This window comes from Canis lupus, chromosome 11, assembly GCF_011100685.1.
Source record: "Canis lupus familiaris isolate Mischka breed German Shepherd chromosome 11, alternate assembly UU_Cfam_GSD_1.0, whole genome shotgun sequence".
Taxonomy (NCBI): domain Eukaryota; kingdom Metazoa; phylum Chordata; class Mammalia; order Carnivora; family Canidae; genus Canis; species Canis lupus.
Genome location: NC_049232.1, coordinates 51,214,963 through 51,238,257, shown reverse-complemented (window position 1 = coordinate 51,238,257; position 23,295 = coordinate 51,214,963). Strand labels below are relative to the sequence as shown.

Sequence of the window (23,295 nt, the reverse complement as noted above, 5' to 3'; positions counted from 1 at the left end):
AAAAGTATTTTTAAATCTTCTTCTATTAAAAGTTATCTTTTAGAGCACTGAATGGCTCAGTCGGTTGGGATCTGCCTTCAGCTCAGGTCATGATCTCAGGGTCCTGGGATGGCGCCCCACATTGGGCGACCTGTTCAGTGGGGGTTTGCTTCTCCTTCTCCCTCCCCCCTCCTCCCTGCTGTGTTCTCTCTCCACCCCCCCCCCTCTCTTATTCTCTCAAATAAATGGATAAAATCTTTCTTAAAAAAATTTATCTTTTAACACTTACTCATTATTATATATAAACCTTACAAAAATATATAAGAAGGGATCCCTGGGTGGCGCAGCAGTTTAGTGCTGCCTTTGGCCCAGGGCGCGATCCTGGAGACCCGGGATCAAATCCCACATCGGGCTCCCAGTGCATGGAGCCTGCTTCTCCCTCTGCCTGTGTCTCTGCCTCTCTCTCTCTCTGTGTCTGTCATGAATAAATAAATTTTAAAAATCTAAAAAAAAAAAAAACCTCACCAGGTGATTCTAACATGCAGCCTGCAGCCATTATAGTCATTCTTTTAGTATATCCACCAACCCTGCCTAGAGTCAAAGAGAGAAGGCTAGAAGGGCAGGCTGGGTACTTGATAAAACCTGCCTTTAAAACAGCTTCACAATATACCCTTCCAGAGACTTAGGTGTATGAAATGGCAAGATGACCCACTATTGATGTCTTTTTGTAACAGTTTCCTTTTCCTAGGACAAATAGGTAAATTTTGCTTAAGGGCTGGGACTTCATATTTGTGTAATTATCATATTCCTGATTCCTGGGATCTAAAATTTGAGGGTAGCACATAAGTGAGCTAATTTAGAGTTACCTAAGAGCCAAGAGCCCCTTTCTAGGAATTGTAAAGGCAGATGCAGAACAAAAGTTTGTGGGATGTATTGAAGGGGCTTCCCTGAAACTGACCTTTCTTAACCTGTCCAGTGCTCCCTCCACTGTGGTGTCCTAAGGAAATTGTCTCTCATACTCCTATTCACTGTGGTCCTCTTGCATCTTCCTCCCCCAGCCATTCCTTCATTTGGCAGGGAGTGGCAGGAGAGTTCGTTCCCCTAATACCTTTATCCTTGAAGATTAAACCAACTGAATGAGAAAGGAGCAAACTTTAGGAGGAAGTCCCTTTTCCTTAGCTATGGGCCATCATTGTGTTAACAGACAATCTGTGTCAAATCACCTCCTCTACCCTTGAAGAGTTTTGTGTACTGCTCTTTCCTAAGATATATCTCCTAAGAAAAACAGAAAGAAGTTTTTTGTTAGTGTGTTATCATTATCGTCATCAATACTCTCAGTCTGTAATATATATGATGTACAAGGAAGCCAGCTGAGATCAAGGTGGAAAGTTGATATAAATTATGGATGCCCTCATAAATATTTACTGACTCGAAACAACAGCACTTGCCAACTCAGATGTCACACTTTCTCAGGTGTTCCTGTTCATGCTCACTCAGGTATCACCCATGTGTTTACTCAAATGTCACTGTCTGGTGTCATCTTTGAGTGTCACCCTCAGGTTCACTCAGGCATGGCCACTTGTTGCCTACCTGCACAACTAACTAGTAGCCTCATTTTTCACACGAGATTGTCCTTCCTCCAGGACCTTCTCCTTCAGGTGTATTTTATTACCTGGTCTTAATGCAGGCACCAGGTCTTCCCTGCTTTTACAGAGGACACACTGACTCATCACATTTCTCAGATTTGGAATCAAGATTTCTTCTGTCGGGGAATTGATGAGTACTTTTTTAGTAGCAGAGATTTATAGATTTTTAAGTCCTTTTTATAGCCATTTTACATTCTTATGAGTATCCATTCTCTAATTTCTAATAAATCTGTTCATGTTTTATCATTGCCCCAGCTATAATTGGTAGCAGAGTCCACATGGTGAAAGCTTCCCCTAGATGAGCCTCAGTTCTATGCCAGTGATAGAAACTAAATGTGTATACAATGCCTATACTACTGAAGTGCTCATAGCCCTTCTTTGGTATATGTGAAGAAAGCTTAGTAAAGCCTTATAACCAGACAGACCTGAGTCCCAGTGCCATATATCCTTCAGTATGTCCTTTACCTTTCTGAGCCTGAAACATGTGGATGATAGATGATTGGGTTGGGTGATAGGGAAGGAAATAACATACATAAAATGCTTGGTGAGACACTAGCTCAGTTTGCCACATCTATTCCTATTAATAATGTCCCTGAATGTTTCCCAGGCAACAGAATTCAGCAGTTGTCTCTACTATCTTGGTGGCAGGTCCCCATTTCACTACTCACATAACTCGTTCTGTCTAAAGGACCTAGATTTAGAAACTTGCCTAATAGACTTTAGTTATGGAAGGAGGAATTGGAGGAGGAGGAGGAGGAGGAGAAGGTAATGAGAAGAAAAGGGAACCTAGTGATTTTTAAGTTGATTGCACTAATTTTGCTCAGCTCCCAGACTTGCATTTCCCCCCAAATGCATTCCCTATTTTTTGCTCCCTTCCTTCTTTTTTTTTTTTTTTTTGGTTCACTTGCACTGGACAGCCCATGGAATCTCATGTTGATCTATAAAGCTCTATTTCTTGCATGAAACTCTGGTTGTTTTATATTTGTGAAAAGAAAGTTTTGGAAGTTTACACAAAGATGTTCTTTTTTCTTTTTTTAAGATTTTATTTATTCATGAGAGACAGAGACGTAGGCAGAAGGAAAGCAGGCTCCCCATGGGGAGCCTGATGTGGGACTCGATCCTAGGACCCCGGGATCACGACCTGAGCCAAAGGCAGATGCTCAACCACTGAGCCACCCAGGTACCTCAAGAACTTACATCTTGAGGCACCTGGGTGGCTCAGTCAATCCAGCCTGTGACTCTTGTTCTCAGGATTTTGAGTTTGAGCCCCACACTGAGTGTAGAGATTACTTTAAAAAATTTAAAGGGGATCCCTGGGTGGCGCAGCGGTTTGGCGCCTGCCTTTGGCCCAGGGCACAATCCTGGAGAACCGGGATCGAGTCCCACGTCGGGCTCCCGGTGCATGGAGCCTGCTTCTCCCTCTGTCTGTGTCTCTGCCTGCCTCTCTCTCTCTGTGTGTGACTATCACAAAAAAAAAAAAAAAAATTAAAAATCTTAAAAATATTTTTTTTTTATTTAAATGAGTATTTACTGCGTGAGGGGAGGGGGCTTGAGTGGGTGGGCTCAGTTGGTTAAACATTGGGCTCTTGATTTCGGCTCAGGTCATGATCTCAGGGCCTTGAGATTGAGTCCTGCTTAGGGCTCAGCAGGAAATCTGCTTGAGATTCTTTCTGCCCCTCCCCTCTGTGTTCTCTCTCTCCAAAATAAATCTTTAAAAAAAAAAAAAAGAGTATTTATTGAGAATTTACCATGTCCCAGTCATGATTCTAAATGTTTTACATGTATCATCTTGTATAATCTTTTTTAGTTCTCATAAGTAACCTATGAGATTATCACTTTATAGATAAGAAACTGGGCTCTGAAAAGTTGAGTGGCTTGTAAAATTTTGCTCATTGCAAAAGTTCACACAACCTATGCCAGAGCTGTCACGTAAACCTAGACATTCTAACTTCAGACTTCACTACCTTAACCACTACACTTGAGTCTGTATGTCACTTAGAAGTTTGATGATCTTCACAAACTGAGTCATTTTTACTTAGAGTTCAGCTGCTTTATTTCATAGTTTCTGAAAGGAATGGTGATTTCAGGCTGTTTCTGAAGCTGAGGAAATGATCAGAACAGAAATTCTTTCATGCCTTCCCTAAAAGGCATTTACACAGGAAAGGACTCCTCAACACGTTAGGTTTGCACACTCACAGGTGACCAGTGCATCATGATGGACAAGGTAGACAAGGTGCGTGAAAAACAAAGTGTAAAACTCTGTAATAGAATCCCAGAAGACAACCTTTCTTGACTCCCCTAGGGTTGAACCACAAACCATCCTGTGAGTTTCTCAGTATCCACAGTTCCTTTTGCTAGGTAGAGCCTTAAGGCCTCTGAGCTCTCACTATGTCCCAGCAGAAGTAGCATCATTACTCTCACATGTGGCAGAGGGCACCTGGCTTGTATCCCTAGCCTGACCATATTTGACCTATGTGACTTGGATAAATCACTAACTTCTCTGGGTTCCTTCCCTTATCAAGCATATTGTTTACACAAATGTAGAAATTTAAAAGATCTCCCCTGTCTCTTCACGGAGCTTGTAAGAGACCAAAAACAAACAAACAAACAAGGCAAAAGAGGTGTGAGAACCCTAAAACTAGAAGGAATTACACCAGAATCTTGTTAACTCTGGGACTACGGGAAGTATGTATTTTCTTCTTGATACTTTTCCTGTATTTTCCAAGTTTTCCACAGTAAGCACATCTTCTTTTTCTAATAGAGAAAAAGGAAATAAAAGTTTGATAAAAAGAACATCACATAATCATGACATTACAGTCTAAGTAAGCATGAAGTCAGAGTGACAGGAGAGAGGCCACGATGAAGAAGCACAGTTGAACTAGATGGTTCAGTTACAGATACGCCTTACATGGCCTAGCCAGCATCTGAGCTTAGTTAGCGGTGCAGGTTTAAGGGACTACTGCTCTTACTCTTGTGATTTCCAATTAGCATAACATTCTAGCCATGCAGTTGAAAATCCAGTGTTAAAAATTAACAGGTTCTTCTCTTTATAAAAAAAAGTTATCAGATACTTTTGATACTCTTAGCAGATTATGTACAAAATAAGTGTATCTAAAATTTGATTCTAAAATACAATTCTAAATCTCATACACAGATAGTGCTCACTTCGGCAGCACATATACTAAATCTCATACACAGATAATCTTTAGAAACACAACTGCTTAAACCATGCAAGAACTTATTATTAGTTAAACTTTTAAAAAGTACCTGCATGTTTTTATGACCTGTTGTTGAAATTTGATTCTGGAAGCTTTTAGACTTTTAATTTGGGAACTGTGGCTATGTTCAGTATAATATAAATTAAAATTTTGATTTGAGGACTTCCTTACCCTTAATTCACTGGAAAACAAATAAATTTATCATAAGTCCCTGACAGTGTGGAAACCACAGGAGCTTTGGAGTCAGACGTACTGGATATGGAATTTGGTTCTGCCCACAATAGCTGTGAGCAAATCAACCCCCCCCCCTTTTTTTTTTTAAGATTTTATTCATTTATATACAGAGAGACAGTATAAACAGAGAGAGGCAGAGAAAGAGGGAGGGACAGAGAATCTCAAGCAGACTGTGCAGAGCCCCACCCAGGGCTCAGTCCCACCACCTTGAGATCATGACCTGAGCTGAAACCAGGAGTTAGATGCTCAACCAACTGAGCCACCCAGGTGCCCCGCAAATCAGCCTTTTGAGTTTATTCAACATATACTAATAAAGATTTTTTTATTTTTAAGTAATCTCTATACCCAGCGTGGAGCACAAACTCACAACCCCAAGATCAAGAGTCACACATTCCATTGACTGAGCCAGCCAGGCACTCCTCTATCAAATATTTCTTCACCTTTTTGATTCTCAATAATCAACATTCCTCCCTCTATCTAAAATCAGGGCAGCAGAGGGTGCCTGGGTGGCTCAGTGGTTGAGCATCTGCCTTTGGCTCAGGTTGTGATCCCGGGGTCCTGGGATCAAGTCCCACATTAGATTCCCCGCAGGGAGCCTGCTTCTCCCTCTGCCTATGTCTGTGCCTCTCTCTCTCTCTTTCATGAATAAATAAATAAGATCTTTAAAAAAATAAAAAATAATTTTAAAAAATCAGGACAGCATGTTCCTATATGGCTTTCCTGTACTATCAGTGACAAAAGGCCTATCCTGAGGCTTCACCTCTACTCCTTTCCCTGTGGGCCAGAGGGACCTAAGTTAATCTTTTCTCCTATTTGGAGGGGCACTTGATCTCAAGGGAAATCACGGGCTTATGTCAATTGTGATAGCTCATGACTTCATTTTCACACTCTTCAGCCTGGCCTTCTTTATGAGTGCATCCTGGTGGAACAGGTGGTTATAATCAATCATTCCATGATGCACATGGATTCTGTCCTTTGCTTTAGTTAATAAGATAGATGGGTACTATGGGACCTTGCCTTGGAGACCAGTCATGCCGTAGAGATTGTAGTCAGGCTAAATCTATCAAAGATATTAAAAAGAATATATAAGATCAAGAAGTAAATTAGCTCTTGAGCTATTGAATGTGCTCCCCCAAGGTTAGTATTCCACATTGTTTGTATTGCTGTTGGATATTTATTTATTCTGTATGATTTAATGTTTAGGCAGCTTTCTACATAGAAGGAAAATACTACAGGGTACTGACAAAGTCATATGCCTGGTCTCTGTTGCTTTCAGCCAACTCGGGGGAAGGGAGGGCTTTACTTCTTGGGGAAATCACCCTATGGATTTTATTTTCAGGTGATTCTGAAGGGCAGCAAAGAGCGCAGCACCGGGGCCACTGGAGTTAATGCAGACTCCTCCCGCTCCCATGCTATCATTCAAATTCAGATCAAAGATTCAGCCAAGAGGACATTTGGCAGGTAAGCTGGAAATATGCAAGGAATTGCATTGTCTGCCTTTCTCTAATGTGACTTTGAAATATGTGTTATCAACAACAGGACACTCTGCCACCATGGAGTTTTTAATAAATATCAGAGATACAGAGTAGAGTTGTTAGCTCTGAAATAAATCATTGTATTAAAGTGCCATCAGTTGATTAACCATGAAGTAATGACCTATTGTTGGTCAAGCCTAAGTTATTAAAAGAGACATTGATTGCTTCTAATGTGAAACACAGTATCAGCAAAGAAATAGTAGGAAATGCATCTCAGCTTATAGGCCAAAAAAAAAAAAGAGAGAAAATTAATCTATCCTTCTTGAAAGAAGCCATAAGACAATTGAGTACATTCATTGCTTCTCTGGTGCTATCTTAGCAAACTCTGCCACACTGATGGATGAGCCTATCTCACCTCTGAGTAATGAGTCTTTTTTTTTTTTTTAGCTTTTCTTTTCTTTTCTTTTTTTTGGCTGGAAAGCAGCCCACAAAAGTTTCTCTTTAATTATCTAAGTGGTCACCTAAGTAATTTGCATTGTAGTCATTTAGCTTTATGGGAAGAATGCTTTATTAATTTCTCACAAATGATTAACACCAACAGAAGTGTCTACCAGCAACAGCTGACAGATTAAAATCTTAGAATACTTTTGGAAAGCTGACAGTATGTCTTTTCTTTCCAGAGGATGGTCCAGTGTTCATTTCTTCCTGCTGCCCCAAAATGCTGACTGGTGTAAAAATAAACCAAAGCCCCCAAGAAGTTATCACTGCTGTGTCTTTTCTCTAGGATCTCTTTTATTGACTTGGCTGGCAGTGAAAGAGCAGCAGATGCCAGAGACTCAGATAGACAGACAAAGATGGAAGGCGCAGAAATAAACCAGAGTCTTCTGGCTGTAAGTTGTTTGAAAACTTTCAACTAAAATTCTCTTGGGGGTGCCTGAGTGGCTCAGTTTGCTAAGCCTCTGCCTTCAGCTCAGGTCATGATCCCTGATGCATGGGATCGAGCCCTGCATCAGACTCCACATCTGTGCTAAGCAGAGAGCCAGTTTCTCCCTCTTCCTCTGCCCTTCCCCCTGCTTGTGCACACGCTCTCTCTCTCTCTCTGTAGAATAAATAAATAAAATCTTTAAAAATAATAAAATCCTTCTTGAGAGATTTTGCCCCTCTTCTCATGCAGCTAGAGTGGGTGAAGGTGGGGTGGGGTAGAATCAGCAGAGCAAGGGCATGGTCTTATCTGACAGTGGAATTCCAGAGTTGGAGATGGAGGCTGCCCAGTCAGATTCTCAGCAGTTCTAGGCAACTCTTCTCTTCTGTCCCTGCCTTCTCTTCTTCTGGTCAGTCCCTTAGGAACAGAAAAATGTTTCTGCAGCTGCTGAATAGTTAACTTAGGTAAGCTTTCTCTCTCTCATCAAGTTTTTAAATTGTATTAATTTTTCAAACATAAAAACACAGAATAAGTTGTATAGTGATCTCTCAAATATTGAAGCTGTTGCACCCAGCTTCAACATGTAAAAAATGTAACCAACCCTTCCTTCCCCTGGTTGAATTATTGTAAAGCATCTCCTGTCATCCTGTCATTTCTTCCACAAATATTTCATTATCTCAGAGATTAGGACTCTTATTTTTTAACATAACTGTAATGCCATTATCATACCAGAAGAAATAATTATGTAATGTTATCTATTATCCAGTAAGATTTATCATTTCTCCAGTTGTCCCATAAATGTCTTTTCACCATTGGTTTGTTCAAGTCAAGTTGTAAACAGGACCCTTGGATTGCTTTTGATAGTCTTTTTTATTCCGTATCAGTTCTTCTGTACTCTCTCTCTTTTAATATCAATGTATTTGTTGAAGAAAATTAGGTCACTTGTCCTATAAGATTTCCCACATTCCGGGTTAGGTTGACTGCATGCCCACATTGATTTTTAACATCATACTCTATCCTCTGTGTTTTCTGTAAAGTGGTTAAGATCTGTACTTGTGCTATACAGTAGGTAGCCCCTAAGGAACCCTTCAAATGTGGCTCATCTGAAATGAGAGATGCTTAAGTGTAAGATATACCCTGGATCTTGAAGTAGGTTTCTCATTAATATTTCATACTGAATACATGCTGAAATAATTTTTTTGCTAGGTTTTTAAACAATATTTTTGGATGTTTTAGATTATATAATATTTAAATAAGATTAATTTTGGGGCGCCTGGCTGGCTTAGTCAGTTAAGCATCTATCTTCAGCTCAGATCATGATCTCAGGGTGCTGGGCTCAAGTCCCACATTGGGCTCCCTGCTCAGCAGGGAGTCTGCTTCTACCTCTGCCTCTCCCCTCACTCATGCACTCCCTCTCTCTCTCTCTCAAATAAAATCTTTTTTAAAAAGATTAATTTCATTTTTTTAATGTGGCTACTAAAAATTTATTATTACACATTATAGTTTGCACTTGGCTGACATATTCATATTGGGAAAGCACTGTTCTAGAAGCTTGATCAGATTGAGGTTCTGTTCTTTTGGCAAGAATTCATGGTTAGTTTTTAGACTTCCTATAGGAACACGTCAGGAGGTGCAGAATGTCTGGTTGTCTCTTTTTGTGATTTTTAAGAATTAAAGATTTGAAAGTTGTTGGTGTAATTCCTCCAATATAGTTTCCTATCAGACTTTTTCATTAAATGGGTTTACCAGCCATTGATGAGCATCACCTGGATCTATTGTTTCAATAGGGATTCCAAATGGTGATTATTTTCATTCTAATATTCCTTCTTTATTAGCTGGAAAGAACTTTTCCTCAACTATCTGATTATCCTAAAATATAATTCATACAGTAGAAACAAAATAATGCTTCTTTGATTCTTTGTCTTTGCTCACCAGTTTTCAGAATGATTTGGTGTTCTAGTAACTTAAACATGGCCAATGAATTTTTTTGTTATTTATTGTTTTGTTTTTGTATTATTATAATCATTATTCTTTTTGCTATTTAAATTGCACATCTTTGAGGGCACCTGGGTGGCTCAGTTGGTTCAGCATCTGCTTTCAGCTTGGGTCATGATCCTAGCAGTAATCTTGTAATCCCTATAATTTTGTGATTGAGTCCCTCATTGGGCTCTTTGCTTCTCGGGAAGCCTGCCTCTCCCTTTCCTTCTGCCTGCTGCCTGCCTGCTTGTGTTCTCTCTCTCTTTCTCTCTGTCAAATACATACAATACAATATAAATCGTTGGCTAGTGGGAGCGTTTTCAAGTATGTTCCTCTGGTTTTTTGACCAACTCTATTCATCTCTAATAGCTTTCTGGCATGACAGGATGTTCTAGGCTCATCTTGTACTTTTCCTTCCCCAGACCTTGAATCAGTCAATTCTTCAACAAGCCTTGGTTTTAGAAGAAAATGGCATTTAGAGACCATTTAGGGATGCTAGGGGTGCTTACTAGCACTGGGCTAGTCCTTGCTTCTCCCCCTTTTTGTCAGACAGAGCTAGGAAATAGAGTTTCTTTTTTTGAAAGAGGAAAATACATCAGGGATTCATACTAATAAATTAATTCAAAATTAAGATTACAAGGTTTTTGGTTAACTTTTTTGAATTTCTATTTGTATCCCTTTTCTGCTAGAATTCTTAGTTCCTAACAACATTAATTTATTTGCTCTATTTCACTATCTGTGTATTTCAAAATAATGTTGATATTTCTCATAATATGTTACTGAATTCAGATGAATATTTCTTTGCAGTTTCCTTTTCACCCTTAGGTTGTACCCCCATTTGGGATATATAGTCACAGTATTGTGTTGTACAGTCACTTGAAATCTTTTCTAGGTGTTTACACTCACAAATTTCAAATCCAGTTAAAGTAAAAAATTGTAGAAAAAGCCATATTAAGAGAAATCTAGTGACCATCCCTGTCCCCTCAATTCTATTACCTCCCTCCCCTTAGATAACCATTTTTCTACCTATATATATTTTTGTATTCACCTCAGAAGAAAAGGATAGCTCAGTGTCAACACTTTGCTCTTCTCACCTAACACTACCCTAGCGCGATCCACTTGGCTATATATAGAGGCCTGCCTTGTTCTGTTTTGCCACTACATAGTACTGCCTGTGCCCCTCCGTATTATTTAAGTCCTTTTGATCAGAACTGAAGTCTCCAGCTGGCACTTTATTTCCAGGCCTCACAAGGAATAAATTGGGAGACTGAGAGAGGTGAGAAAGACAATCACTATCTATTTTTACTTTTTCATTTTTTGAGTAATTTTAGATATACAAAAAGTTGCAAAAGTAAATACTCAGCATTCCTTCACCCAGCTTCCATAATATTAATATCTTGCATAACTATAATAAAATGATCTAAACCAGGAGATGAACATTCGTATAATACCAAAACAACAAACAGCAACTAAAACAAACAAACAAAAAAAAACAACAACAGCAACAACATTGGTATAATACTATTAACTAATCTACAGACCTTGTTTGAATTTTACCAGTAGTTCCACTAATGTCCTTTTTTGGGTCCAGGATCCTCTATTACATTTAGTTGTCATGTCTTCATAGTCTCCTCAGTTTTTGTCATCTGTGACGTTAACACTTTTGAAAAGTGCTGGCCTGTTTTTTTGTGTGTGTGGATTGTCTGTGAATTTGGGTTTCTCTGATGTTTTCTCATGATTAGATTGAGGTAAAGAATTTTTAGCAAGAACACCACAAAAACCGTACCCTTCTCGGTGAATCATATCAGGTAGTATATGAAGTCAATAGGTCTTATTACTGGTGATGTTAACTTTGATCACTTAGGTGGTTTGTGCTAGGTTTCTCCACCGTAATGTTACCATTTTCTCTTTATAATTAATAAATATCTTATCAGGAGATACTTTGAAACTATGCAGATATCTGAGGCACCTGGGTGGCTCAGTGGTTAAGTGTCTGCTTTCAGCTCAAGTCATGATCCCAGAGTCCTAGGGGATTCTCTGCTCGGCAGGGAGCCTGCTTCTCCATCTCCCTCTGCCTGCCACTCCCCCTGCTTCTACACTCTGTCTTTGTCAAATAAATGAAAAAAATCTTTAAAAGAAAAAAAAAAAATCAGGGCAGCCCCAGTGGCTCAGCGGTTTAGTGCTGCCTTCAGTCCAGGGCGTGATCCTGGAGACCTGGGATTCTAAGATCATAGCCTTAGGATAGGAGGTCCTTAACTAGATACAGGTAGCTCAGGATGTTTACCAGTCTAGCTTGATTTTTCTTGTTAGACCAGAAACTACCAGGGCATTTTGACTTCCTTATGGAGGATTGTCTGAGTATGGCTTATTCAAGAAAAATCTGATCCATGGGACACCTGGGTTGCTCAGCGGTTAAGCGTCTACCTTCAGCTCAGGGTGTGATCCCAGGGTCCTGGGATTGATTCCTGCATCGGGCTCCCCATAGGAAACCTGCTTCTCTCTTTGCCTATGTCTCTGCCTCTCTCTCTCTCTCTCTCATGAATAAATAAAATCTTTAAAAAAATAAAAAATAAAAGTCTAATCTGTTACTTTCTCTTTGCATGTGATATTTAATCCATTGCTTATTGTTAATCTACCACTTTGCAGCTGAAGGAATGTATCCGAGCACTGGATCAGGAACACACCCACACTCCTTTCAGGCAAAGCAAATTAACTCAGGTAAAGTTAAAAGTGAGCTTTGAGTTTGTTCTGTTTATTCATTTGTTCTTGCATTCATTCATTCATTCAGCAAAGCATCCACTGCTAGCAGGCATGATGTTAAGCTTGGGGGTGTGGGGAGAAGTAAAGAGTCATATTCTTTTTTTTTTTTTTAACTTTTATTTTTTTTTTAATTTTTATTTATTTATGATAGTTACAGAGAGAGAGGCAGAGACACAGGCAGAGGGAGAAGCAGGCTCCATGCACCGGGAGCCCGATGTGGGATTCGATCCCAGGTCTCCGGGATCACACCCTGGGCCAAAGGCAGGCGCCAAACCGCTGCACCACCCAGGGATCCCAAGAGTCATATTCTTTCCAGGAGCTCATTGTAGGCAGATGGGCATCCTTAGGCAGAGATGCCTGCAGTATGAGGCAGCTGGGCTTTCACAGGACAGCAGTGCGCTTCTGGTCATCACCCAACAGCTTTCTGCTTATTTTTAATATAAAGATACATTTTTGATTTAGTAGAGTCTCTGAGCTGTAATATTTTCTTAGCTGTAAGACTAGTGTTTCAAGACAAAAAATAATGGCTGGAGTTAAGAAGAATGAGATAGATTTTTAAATTTTTTTAAATTTATTTTTTACTTGTTTTTTTTTTTAATGTTATTTTTAAGTAATCTCTACACTCAACATGGGGTTCAGACTTAAAACCCTGAGATCAAGAATCATGTATTCTACTGAGCTAGCCAGGCATCCCAGATGAGATAGATTTTTGACTTGTACTAATAGGAAAGATGACCAAGATCTATAGTTTAAAAATATGAAACACACACACACTAATTATGCCTATGTTAACCAATTATTCTGAGTGGTAAAACTAGGTAATTTTTTTCCTCCATTTTTCTGTCATGAAACTATGCTTCTTAGTTAATGGAAAATGCCAGTAAGTAAGCATTGTAATGGCTACAAAACAGTGGCCCATGGAGACTACTTACATACAGACTGCTGTGAAGGCAGTTATGAGTGTCCCTGATTCCTTTCTACACCAACTCCTACACTCAGTAAAGGACAGACTAGAGTAGAGGGCAGTCTAGGTGAGGATCTTTGTATTTTGGGTAAGGTTCTCTGTGCAGCTAACCTTAATGGCCCCATAGGGCCTGGGGCGGAACCTATAATATAACTCCTCATTTGTCAGAACTGGTGATCTGTGGGTTAGATTCTTTCTTCTCAAACATGATTTCAACCAAAGACTTAGGAAACCCTTCTTTATAGGTGGTTAGTCCTGATTCTGACATTGGCTCTGTTATTTTTTAAAACAAGTTTACCGGGATGCCTGGGTGGCTCATTGGTTGAGCATCTGCCTTTGGATCAGGGTGTGATCCTGGAGTTCCGGGATCGAGTTCCACGTCGGGCTCTCTGCATGGAGCCTGCTTGTCTCTCTGCCTGTGTCTCTGCCCCTCTCTCGAATAAATAAATAAAATCTTAAAAAAAAAATAAAACAAATAAAACAAATTTACCATCCCCAGAAAATGTGTTCCAATTTCATTTTTAAAATAATAATTCAGGAAAAAAACTGAAAACTAAAAAAAATAATAATTTGGGGGCACTTGGTTGGCTCAGTTGATGGGGCATGTGACTCTCGATCTCTGAGTTGTGGATTCAAGTCCCATGTTAGGTATAGAGATTGTTTAAAAAATAAAATCTTTAACAAATAATAATGATAATAATAACTCAAGCAGTATATACAAGTACAAAGAAGATGGCAAAAGGTACCTGAAAATCCCACCTCTCAGTAATAATCACTGCTACATTTTGGTGACTATCCTTCCAGACATTTCTCTGGAATGCTGCCACATATCTACACATAGATCTACTTAGAAAGTTATGGAATCATATGCCTTTTCACTGAAAGATAAGTTTTAGGTTTTTCCATGTACCTAAGTACAGATATACATAATTATTTTAATGGTTGTATTGTAATCAGTTAATAATTTAGTCTGTTCCCTGTTTATAGACTCCTAGATTTTTTTTTTGTTTTTTTTTTTGTTTGTTTGTTTTTTTATTGGTGTTCAATTTACTAACATACAGAATAACACCCAGTGCCCGTCACCCATTCACTCCCACCCCCCGCCCTCCTCCCCTTCTACCACCCCTAGTTCGTTTCCCAGAGTTAGCAGTCTTTACGTTCTGTCTCCCTTTCTGATATTTCCCACACATTTCTTCTCCCTTCCCTTATTTTCCCTTTCACTATTATTTATATTCCCCAAATGAATGAGAACATATAATGTTTGTCCTTCTCCGACTGACTTACTTCACTCAGCATAATACCCTCCAGTTCCATCCACGTTGAAGCAAATGGTGGGTATTTGTCATTTCTAATTTCTTTTTTTTTTTTTTTTGACTCCTAGATTTTCTAATTTTATTATAATGTTGTAATGCATATCCTATGTATACTTTTTTTTTTTCCCGTCAACTGAGCAATTCTTTTTAGGATAATGGTCTGGGAGTGTGCTCGTTTTTCTACATATTGCCAAGCCACCTTCTCAAAAACTTATACCGTTTCATGGTACATGCTACATGAATAGTATAGCAATGTAGAAAAAATGCCAATTTCCCTAAACCCTCACCAGGGCAGGGTATCGTGAGTCTTAATCTATGGGTGAAAAATATTAGTATTCTTACTGGTTTGTTTGTATTTCTTTTATTGGTGGTGACGTGAGTACCTTTTTTGTGTGTTTTTGATCATTTGTATTTCTTCTTTGTAAATTGCCTTTTTATAAGGGGGAGGGGAGCTATGACCCAGTGTCCTACACACAATAAGTAGTCAATATGCCCTTTGTTAACTGATTTAATTAACCTGGCCTTCTATTTTGGACAGGTCCTGAGGGATTCTTTCATTGGTGATGCCAAAACATGCATGATTGCCAACATCTCACCAAGCCATGTGGCCACCGAACATACTCTGAATACCTTGCGTTACGCTGACCGGTGAGTCACTCTTAGGTAGCAGGTCGTGTGTGTGTGTTTGTTGTGTTTCATACACACCTGGGGATCTGATCTTGAGCTCCAGAACTCTGTTCCTAAGGCAGTGATCCTAGTACCAGGAGAATGTGCAGTTGGTCGTCATTTGAGGAATGTGCCCTGGTAGACCTTGCCATTCTACAAGTGTGAAAGTGACAAGAGAAAGGGGATATGTTCCCTACTTCAGGAGATAACTCCATCAGTGACTTATAAATGGCTAGTGGGAGGGGCACCTGGGTGGCTCAGTGGTTGAGCATCTGCCTTTGGCTCAGGTTGGGATCCCAGGGTCCTGGGATCAAGTCCTGCATCAAGCTCCCTCCGGGGATCCTGCTTCTCCCTCTGGCTGTGTTCTGCCTCTCTGTCCCTCATGAATAAATAAATAAAATCTTTTAAAATAAATAAATAAATGGCTGGTAGGAAATGAAATATTTCTTTGGAGCAGAAGGCTCAAGGTTTTCTACCTGCTAGCCTCAGCCCTAATCATAAGGGATAAAGTACATGTTACTTGTCAAGGCAGAGGCACTTAGAGTTATGTAGGTCCAGAAGAAATCACCCAAGACATGACATGTTACAGAAGGATAAACTGAACCCAGAGAAGGGCAGGAACTTTAAATGGGCTCCCTGGGAATTAGGGTTAACACTAGCACTCTAACTATATGGTGACTATATGGTCAGGCTCTTTCTGGGGTGACTCTGGTATCTGCCAGGGTCCCTGCCCCTCTCCCTATCTCTTATTGTGGTCACATAGGTTTCCTACCATGGATGAAGTTGCTATCATTTCCATCCTTTACTCTGGCTGCTTTGCTGCCTGGTCCTATCTAACTTACATCCTTCTCTGTGGTTTCCCGGAAGGTGTCTCCAAGATTAACAAACTATTTGAAGGAAACCTGCTTTTTAACTACTGTTAAAAATCTTTAGTATAAAAAAAAATCTTTAGTATCTATGGCATTTTATGAAATTCACTGGAAAGGAAAATGAGCTATCATTTAAGCTCCATGAAAACAGGAAACCTTATCTCTTTCTCTACTGTATCTACTACCCAGATAGTACTTAGTACCTAGATGCACAATAAATATTTGTGAATGAAAGGAGGAGCTCTTCCTGGGTGAGAGACTTTACAAAGTAGTTAAGAGTGGGCTCTGGAGTCAAGACTATCTGGGCCAGTAGTCTGCTTCTGCCATGAAATAGCTGAGTGGGCTGGGGCAAAAGTTTTAAGCTCCAGTTTTATCTGACAGGATAATATTATTAGCATCTACCTCATACAACAGTTACATGGAATCAGTGAGGATAATATGTCATGAAGGACTTAGCACCATGCCAGGTACATAGTTACCATTCGATACCTGTTGGACGCCTGAGTGGCTCAGCGGTTGAGCACTTGCCTTTGGCTCAGGGCGTGATCCCCTGGTCCCGGGATTGAGTCCCACATCAGGCTCCCTGCATGGAGCCTGCTTCTCCATTTTCCTGTGTCTCTGCCTCTCTCTCTGGGTCTCCCATGAATAAATAAATAAAATCTTTTTAAAAATTAGTAATATTTTAGTACTGCACACTAGTACTGCTAGAAGAAAGGCTACTTCACAGGGCACCTGGGTGGCTTAGTTGGTTAAGCATCTGACTCTTGGCTTTGGCTCGGGTCATGGTCTCAGGGTTATGAGACAGAGCCCGGAGTTCAGCTCTGCACTCAGCTTGGAATCTGCTTGAGATTCTCTTTCCCTCTCCTTCTGCTCCTCCCCCTTCTCACACGCTCTCTCTCACTGTCTGTCTCAAATAAATCTAGAAAAAAGGCTACTTCATGAACTGAAATTAGATAGAAGATATGAAATGATCCAAACTTGTTTCCAAAAAACCAATATGGCTTGAAATTTTTTACCCCCATGTATCCATCAGCCAGCTTCAACAGTTAATAGTAAACCAATCTTTTCTCATAAGCCCACCCACTCACCAAAATCACAGACATTGTTACCAGTTGCTTAGAGTAAGAACTTCATCATTAAGAGCAGAGAACAAGACATCTCTCTTAGTGCCTCAGTAAAGGAAGATGAAAATAACCCTTTCTCATAGGAGAAGTATTAAGTATAATTGAGAAATTATGTGACATAAGTTTAACTTTAAAAAGAACAGAAAAAGTATAATAGAAATCTTTTCCAATTTGAAGCGGTCTAATAAATTATTAAAAATGAATGAAAAAAAAACAAAAACAAAAAAAAAATGAATGAAAGCCGTTTGTTTTATGTGCTTAAATGAGACCTAATGAAATTTAGGTAATAATCTATATACATACCAATGATTTTATTGCTTATTTAAAAATTTCTGATATAAAATTTCTTCTTTCTATATACTAGAAGAATGTTGCTAAGGACTCCAGAGATAAAGTTCCAGCTAGACCCCTAATAGGTATACATCTATCAGAAGAGCTCAGTGATAGGAGTGATTTTGGGGACAGGGAGAGTATATTGAAAGCATTTAGCATCAATGACCAAATTACCTGTAGGATTCCTTCTGGCACTCAGCTTTCTAGAATTATTTACTGTGACTCCTAGGGAGAAGTTTTGGTATTTCTCTCTTAATGAAACTAAAATAATTAAGATTTTTATAACAAGAAGTAACTTGGAACCATCTAGACTTACTGTGGTACCTCTCAGCTTATTTCCTTGTATGTATGCCCTACTGCAACACCTAAACAAAGGCCTGTGGGATATATGTGTCTTTCTTTCTTTCTTTTTTTTTTAAGATTTTAGTCGGTCCAGGGCCTGATCCTGGAGACCCAGGATCGAGTCCCACGTCGGGCTCCCTGCATGGAGCCTGCTTCTCCCTCTCTCTGTGTCTCTGCCTCTCTCTGTATGTCTGTATTTATTCATGAGAGAATAAGACAGAGGAGAAGCAGGCTCCTCACGGGGAGCCCAATGTGGGACTTGATCCTGGGACCGGGATCATGCCCTGAGCCAAAGGCAGATGCTCAACCGCTGAGCCACCCAGGCGTCCCCACATGTGTCTTTAGTCACATCCTACATCTCTTTGCTTAGCTATGTTACCTGCCTGCCTTGGCTCTCAGACTTAAAGGGAAGATTTAAATCAAGTCTCAGTATCAGGGGATCCCAGGGTGGCTTAGCGGTTTAGCACTTGCCTTTGGCCCAGGGCGTGATCCTGGAGACCCGGGATCGAGTCCCATGTCAGGCTCCCTGCATGGAGCCTGCTTCTCCCTCTGCCTGTGTCTCTGCCTCTCTCTCTCTCTCTCTCTCTCTCTCTCTCTCTCTCTCTGTGTGTGTGTGTGTGTGTCTCTCATGAAGAAATAAAATATTAAAAAAAAAAAAAAAAGTCTCAGTATCAGGCTTATTATCTTGGTTTTCAGAAATGGCCAGAGGAGTCATTTGGCTACAAGTAAGGATTGGATTAAAACCAAAACAACGGAGGGACACCTGGGTGGCTGAGTCAGTTAAGCATCTGCCTTTGGTTCAGGTCATGATTCCAGAGTCCTGATCGAGCCTCTCATCGAGTTCCCTGCTCAGCGAGGTGCCTGCTTCTCACTCTTCCTCTGCCCCTCTCTCTCCTCATGTTCTCTGTCTCTCTCTCTCTCTCTCTCTCTCTCACACACACACACACACACACACACACACAAATAAGTAAAGTAAAAAAAAAAAAAAAAAAAGGGAAGAGACATTTAATGGGAGCCCCCAGGCAGAAGTACTGCTCCCTCCTAGAGGATTTTAATGAAGAATTTACAAACCACTGAAGAGTCACATTTTTACTTGATGTCACCTTGTAATTCTAAATTCTTAGAGCATTTTTAAATATCACAGAGCTAAGAGACTATCCTGACAATGGAATCCTAGCAGAGACCTAATTCTGGATTTTCCATCCTCTCTAAAATTCCCATTTGGAATAAATAGAGTATATGTCTGGAGACATTTTTGATTGTCATGACTAGAGAGAAGTGCTACTGGCATTTAGTGGGTGGAAGCTAAAGATGCTGCTAAACATCCCACAGTGCACAGGACAGCTCCCTACAAAAAAGAATTATCTGGCTCCAAATACCACTAGTGCAAAGGTTGAGAAACACTAGGAATAGACAAGTCACTTTTCCTTTAATTAGCATAAGCCTGTTTATTTCCAGAGGGTTTTGCTTCCTGAGCACCCAACAAGTTTGAAGAACTCATTTTCTTAGAGAAGCCTGAAGGGAGGTAGATTGTGGGAAAAGTGGGCTCTGCCTGTGGAGTAGTAGGTGACATCAGGCTCCTGAGTTGGCCCATCTTCAAGAAGGCCCGTGTGGGCCCTACCTAGATGTAGTACAGTTCTGAGACTAGCTTCCCTGGCCCATCCCATGGGACTGAGGTGATTTCCAGAACTTCTGATCATAGAATGTTGGGTATGTTATAGCCACAGGCTACACCATCTTTTTTAGTAATACTTTTCTTTGGTTTTTGAAAAGTATAAAAAGGAATTAAGGAGCATGCAAGACTATACATTTAACATAAAATGGTAATTTACAGGGTCAAAGAACTAAAGAAAGGCATTAAATGTTGTGCTTCAGCTACCAGTCAAAATCGGACCTCTGGAAATTCTTCTCCAAAACGAATTCAGAGCTCCCCTATGGCCCTGCCAGGGGACAAGTGTTCTCCCAAAAAGGTCAAGCTGGGACTTCAGCAGACATTCACAGCATCTCCTGGTTCTATGAGAGGGAAAGCCCATCCTCTGGCCAGCCACCCACCCAACATCCCTTTTGCTCCTGTACCTAAAGTTCCCGGTAAAAGGGGTGGATCCAGAAGGAGTCTTCCCCAAGAGTGGGGCATTCAAACTAGCCCTCCCAGAGGAGCTACACGGTCTGGACATTTAGCCAGAAAAAGGGCAGAAGAGTCTGTGTCATTATGCTCTGAGAAAAATCAAATGGGCAACAAAACTGCCCACAGGTGGGAAAGCAGGGCCCCTGGCCCAAGAGAAGCCCCAGCACATGGTAAGCTGCCCTCCAAGTGCAAGCCAGGACAGACTGTGCGGCCTGTGCAGAAGCAGCTAGTGTCACCGGCCGAGCTCTCTTCTGGCAGGCCCCAGCACTCAGCAGAACACAATCAGGGCAGCCAGGGGAGCACATCTGCCAGGTCTGCCTCTGAAACTTGGACAAACATCCCTTCACATCAAAAGGAGAGGGAGGAACACTTGCGCTTTTATCACCAGCAGTTCCAGCAGCCACCTCTCCTCCAGCAAAAGTTAAAGTACCAACCACTGGAACGGTTTTTATGCCAGTACAGGCCCCTAGAGGGGCAGCTCCAGATTGAGACCCCTCCTCCCTTCTGCTCTCATTCTGAGAGCCAGGATGGAGCCCAAGCCGAGGACCTCGATGACAGCGATTTCAGTGAAGATTCTTTTTCACATGTCTCCAGTCAGAGGACCACAGAGCAGAGAAGCACCCTAGAGGATAGCGAAGGCTCATTCTTCCTTCATCAGAGGGAGCAAGGCCCTGAGGAGCAGGTGGCCGAAAGGCAGCAGAGTCTGCTTTTTAACCCCAGGACAGATGGTGATGAAAAGGGCCTAACTGGAAACTGGATGTACTCCAGGGACCCCACAAACCATAGAAGAGCAGCACTCAGTCATGGCCTCAGCCCAAGTAAGGTGCCCTTGGACTGGAGCAGAGAGGAGGAATCTACCTCCTTGGGTCTTTCTCCCAGAGACAACTTGGCAGAGAAGCCTTACTGCTCACAGATAGACTTTGTACATGGCCAAAAAAGAGACGGTGGCCCAGCCTCTGATCTCAGACAGAATACTTTCAGAAGTGAGGTTCCTGAGCAGGCTGAGGTTAGTTCACTATCCCCAGAGGAAGATGGCTTCCCTTTGTCACTATCCCATGGTGCAGTTCAAGGAGCTGGAGACCAAAGAAATACGGTCAGCACACCTCTTAGAGAAGATGGACAAGACAGCCCAACTCTGGTGACCAAAACACTAAAAAACGGTTACCCTTACCAAGAAGACCATAGAGGGGAATCAGGCACGTGCTCTGAATGTGCTTCTGGACTGATGGCTCCCCTCACTGTGTCCCTCCTAGAGAACACAGACGATGAGGGCCCTCTTCCCTCGGAGCAGCTGGCCCAGGATGAGACTGCTCACAGTCTAGAAGCAACAGAGGGCCCACCTATGGGCCACACAATGTCATCTGATGATCAAAAGGCACTCCTACCAGTGTCTTTGGCAACTGGGCACTTGTGGCTCTCATCATCTCCCCCTGACAATAAGCCTGGTGGCAGTCTTCCAGCTCTGTCTCCATCACCCATCCGTCAGCACCCACCTGACAAGCTGCCCTTCAGTGAGGCTGACCTAGAGGAGGTCAGCCAGAGCAGAGAGACTGCACACTCCTCCCAAGAACAGATGGGTAGCCAGCAGTATGATGCTGATGCTGAGGCAACAGAGCTGAGCAGTTTCCAGGAGTTCCCAGGAAAGCCCTTCACCATACATACTGGAGGACCCCACCCTGCAACTATACTCACCCCACAAACAGAAAGTAATGATATGGCTGACCAGCCGTGGGCCCAGGAAAGAAAACATCCAACAGGACTTGGTTGGCAGGAGCTAGTAAGTTTGTCCAGAGATCCCATCAAGTTGCCCTGCTACAACAGGGACATCATGTGGCTCAAATACAGGCCAATCCCAAGGTGCTTAGCAAGGCCAGGCTCTCCCTTGGTCCCTGGCTGCTCTCCAAAGACTACAGGGACACTCCATCAGCTCACCCTGGGTCATGCACAGTAAGTTGGAATTCTCCCCAAGACTTGAGCCCCTTTGGCACCCCTTTCCACCCCAGCCTAACATATGTCTCTTCTGGGAATGGCTACTACTGGTTCAGTGTCAGAGATATACTAAAACTAAGAGGCTTTTCTCTAGCTTTTTGAGGAAGCAGGCTTGCCAGGGTGGGTGACTCCGAGTCTGGGAAAGCTGGGACTTAAGTGAGAAAAGGGAGGATCTGTCCCCTTCAGCAAGCCTGTGACCTGTGGTGAGATCGGAATCCTCTTCATTCTGTTGGGTCTGTGTTCCTGGAAGGGCTGCCCAGAGGCATACCAGGTGCAGCCTGGTGCCCTCAGAACCAAGGCAAGGTGGGCACCTTCCAGGATGGCAAAGGTCAAAAACAGGGACTGGTGATTTGTGCTGCTTTCCCCAAAGGATGCTTTGGATAGTGCAGCAAAGAGAAAGTATAGAGAAAGATCCAGCAGGGTCCCTTAGCATGAGATGCCGGGGAGATAGTGGGTATATGGGAACAGAGGCTACAGCTTTTGCTAGGGCTCCTAAGATCTAGGCCAGCTGTGTACCTGCTGCTCACTGGGGCTCAGGCTAGGCCGTGGACAAAGAGAAGGACTTGCAGGGATGTATAGGTGAAGTGCCCACCTGTCCCAGGACACTATCAGTAAGGTCTGACAAAAGTCAGATCCTCCAGTTACTAGCTCAAATCCCCTACTTTAGTGCTGGGACTCCCCATAGGAAGTAGAAATGATGGCAGGCAGGGGAGGCAGTAGGCTCCACCTTGTGCCAAGCATGTCAGCTACAGTGGTCACAGCCTTGAGCCTTTTAGCAGGGAAGCTTGGGGCAGCTCCTGTAAAGGAGAAGCAGCACTCATCCCTGTTCCTCAGGGTAGCTGGGGAGCCAGGAACAGTCGAGAAGCCCCCTTTCCAGTATCTTCTTGGTACATTCTCATCCCTAGACGAATCTGGAGAAGAACAGGTGACGGGAGGAGGTGGTGGTGGGCTGGCCCTAGTCCAAGCTTTGACCACTCTGGGCAGGGGCAGCTCCTGGTCAGAAAATGAGGCTCAGCTCCAGAAAAGATGCCTGGGAAAGATGGGAGGCCCAGAGGATCACAGTGTTCCCTCTGGTGTTCCAGGCAGGTGGTCATCCAAGCACACCAGGAACAGCTGGATAGAATGGCAGAACTGGGCTTCAAGGAGGAGACCCTGCTGAGCCAGCTGGCTCTTAATGTAAGTGGTTTTGGCTAGACACTTGGGGGCTCTTGGGAATTAGCCCACAGGTAGTCTGCTGGCCATCCTTGTTTGCTGTGGTTGTGTTTGAAGTAAGGTCTGCCATCGTACTCTAAGAGAACTTGGGGCTCCTCTTACCATTCCTCTGACATAGCTCAAGCAGGTGCAAGGATAGGTGGGAGA

The 23,295-nt window shown here is 42.0% G+C and overlaps 1 protein-coding gene across 3 annotated transcripts in view; it reads left to right on the top strand.

Annotated features, from left to right (window-relative positions):
• KIF24 (kinesin family member 24) overlaps window positions 1–23,295 on the top strand; it is a 75,153-nt gene that overhangs the window by 49,210 nt on the left and 2,648 nt on the right. For 2 of the 3 annotated variants that reach the window (XM_038552625.1, XM_038552624.1), the window contains exons 7-12: window positions 6,417–6,538; window positions 7,337–7,442; window positions 12,098–12,169; window positions 15,027–15,136; window positions 19,657–21,894; window positions 23,019–23,112. In XM_038552625.1, the coding sequence (XP_038408553.1) occupies window positions 6,417–6,538; window positions 7,337–7,442; window positions 12,098–12,169; window positions 15,027–15,136; window positions 19,657–21,894; window positions 23,019–23,112 (2,742 nt within the window). The remainder of the gene's footprint in view (window positions 1–6,416; window positions 6,539–7,336; window positions 7,443–12,097; window positions 12,170–15,026; window positions 15,137–19,656; window positions 21,895–23,018; window positions 23,113–23,295) is intronic. The other variant, XR_005366928.1, reaches the window with a different exon arrangement.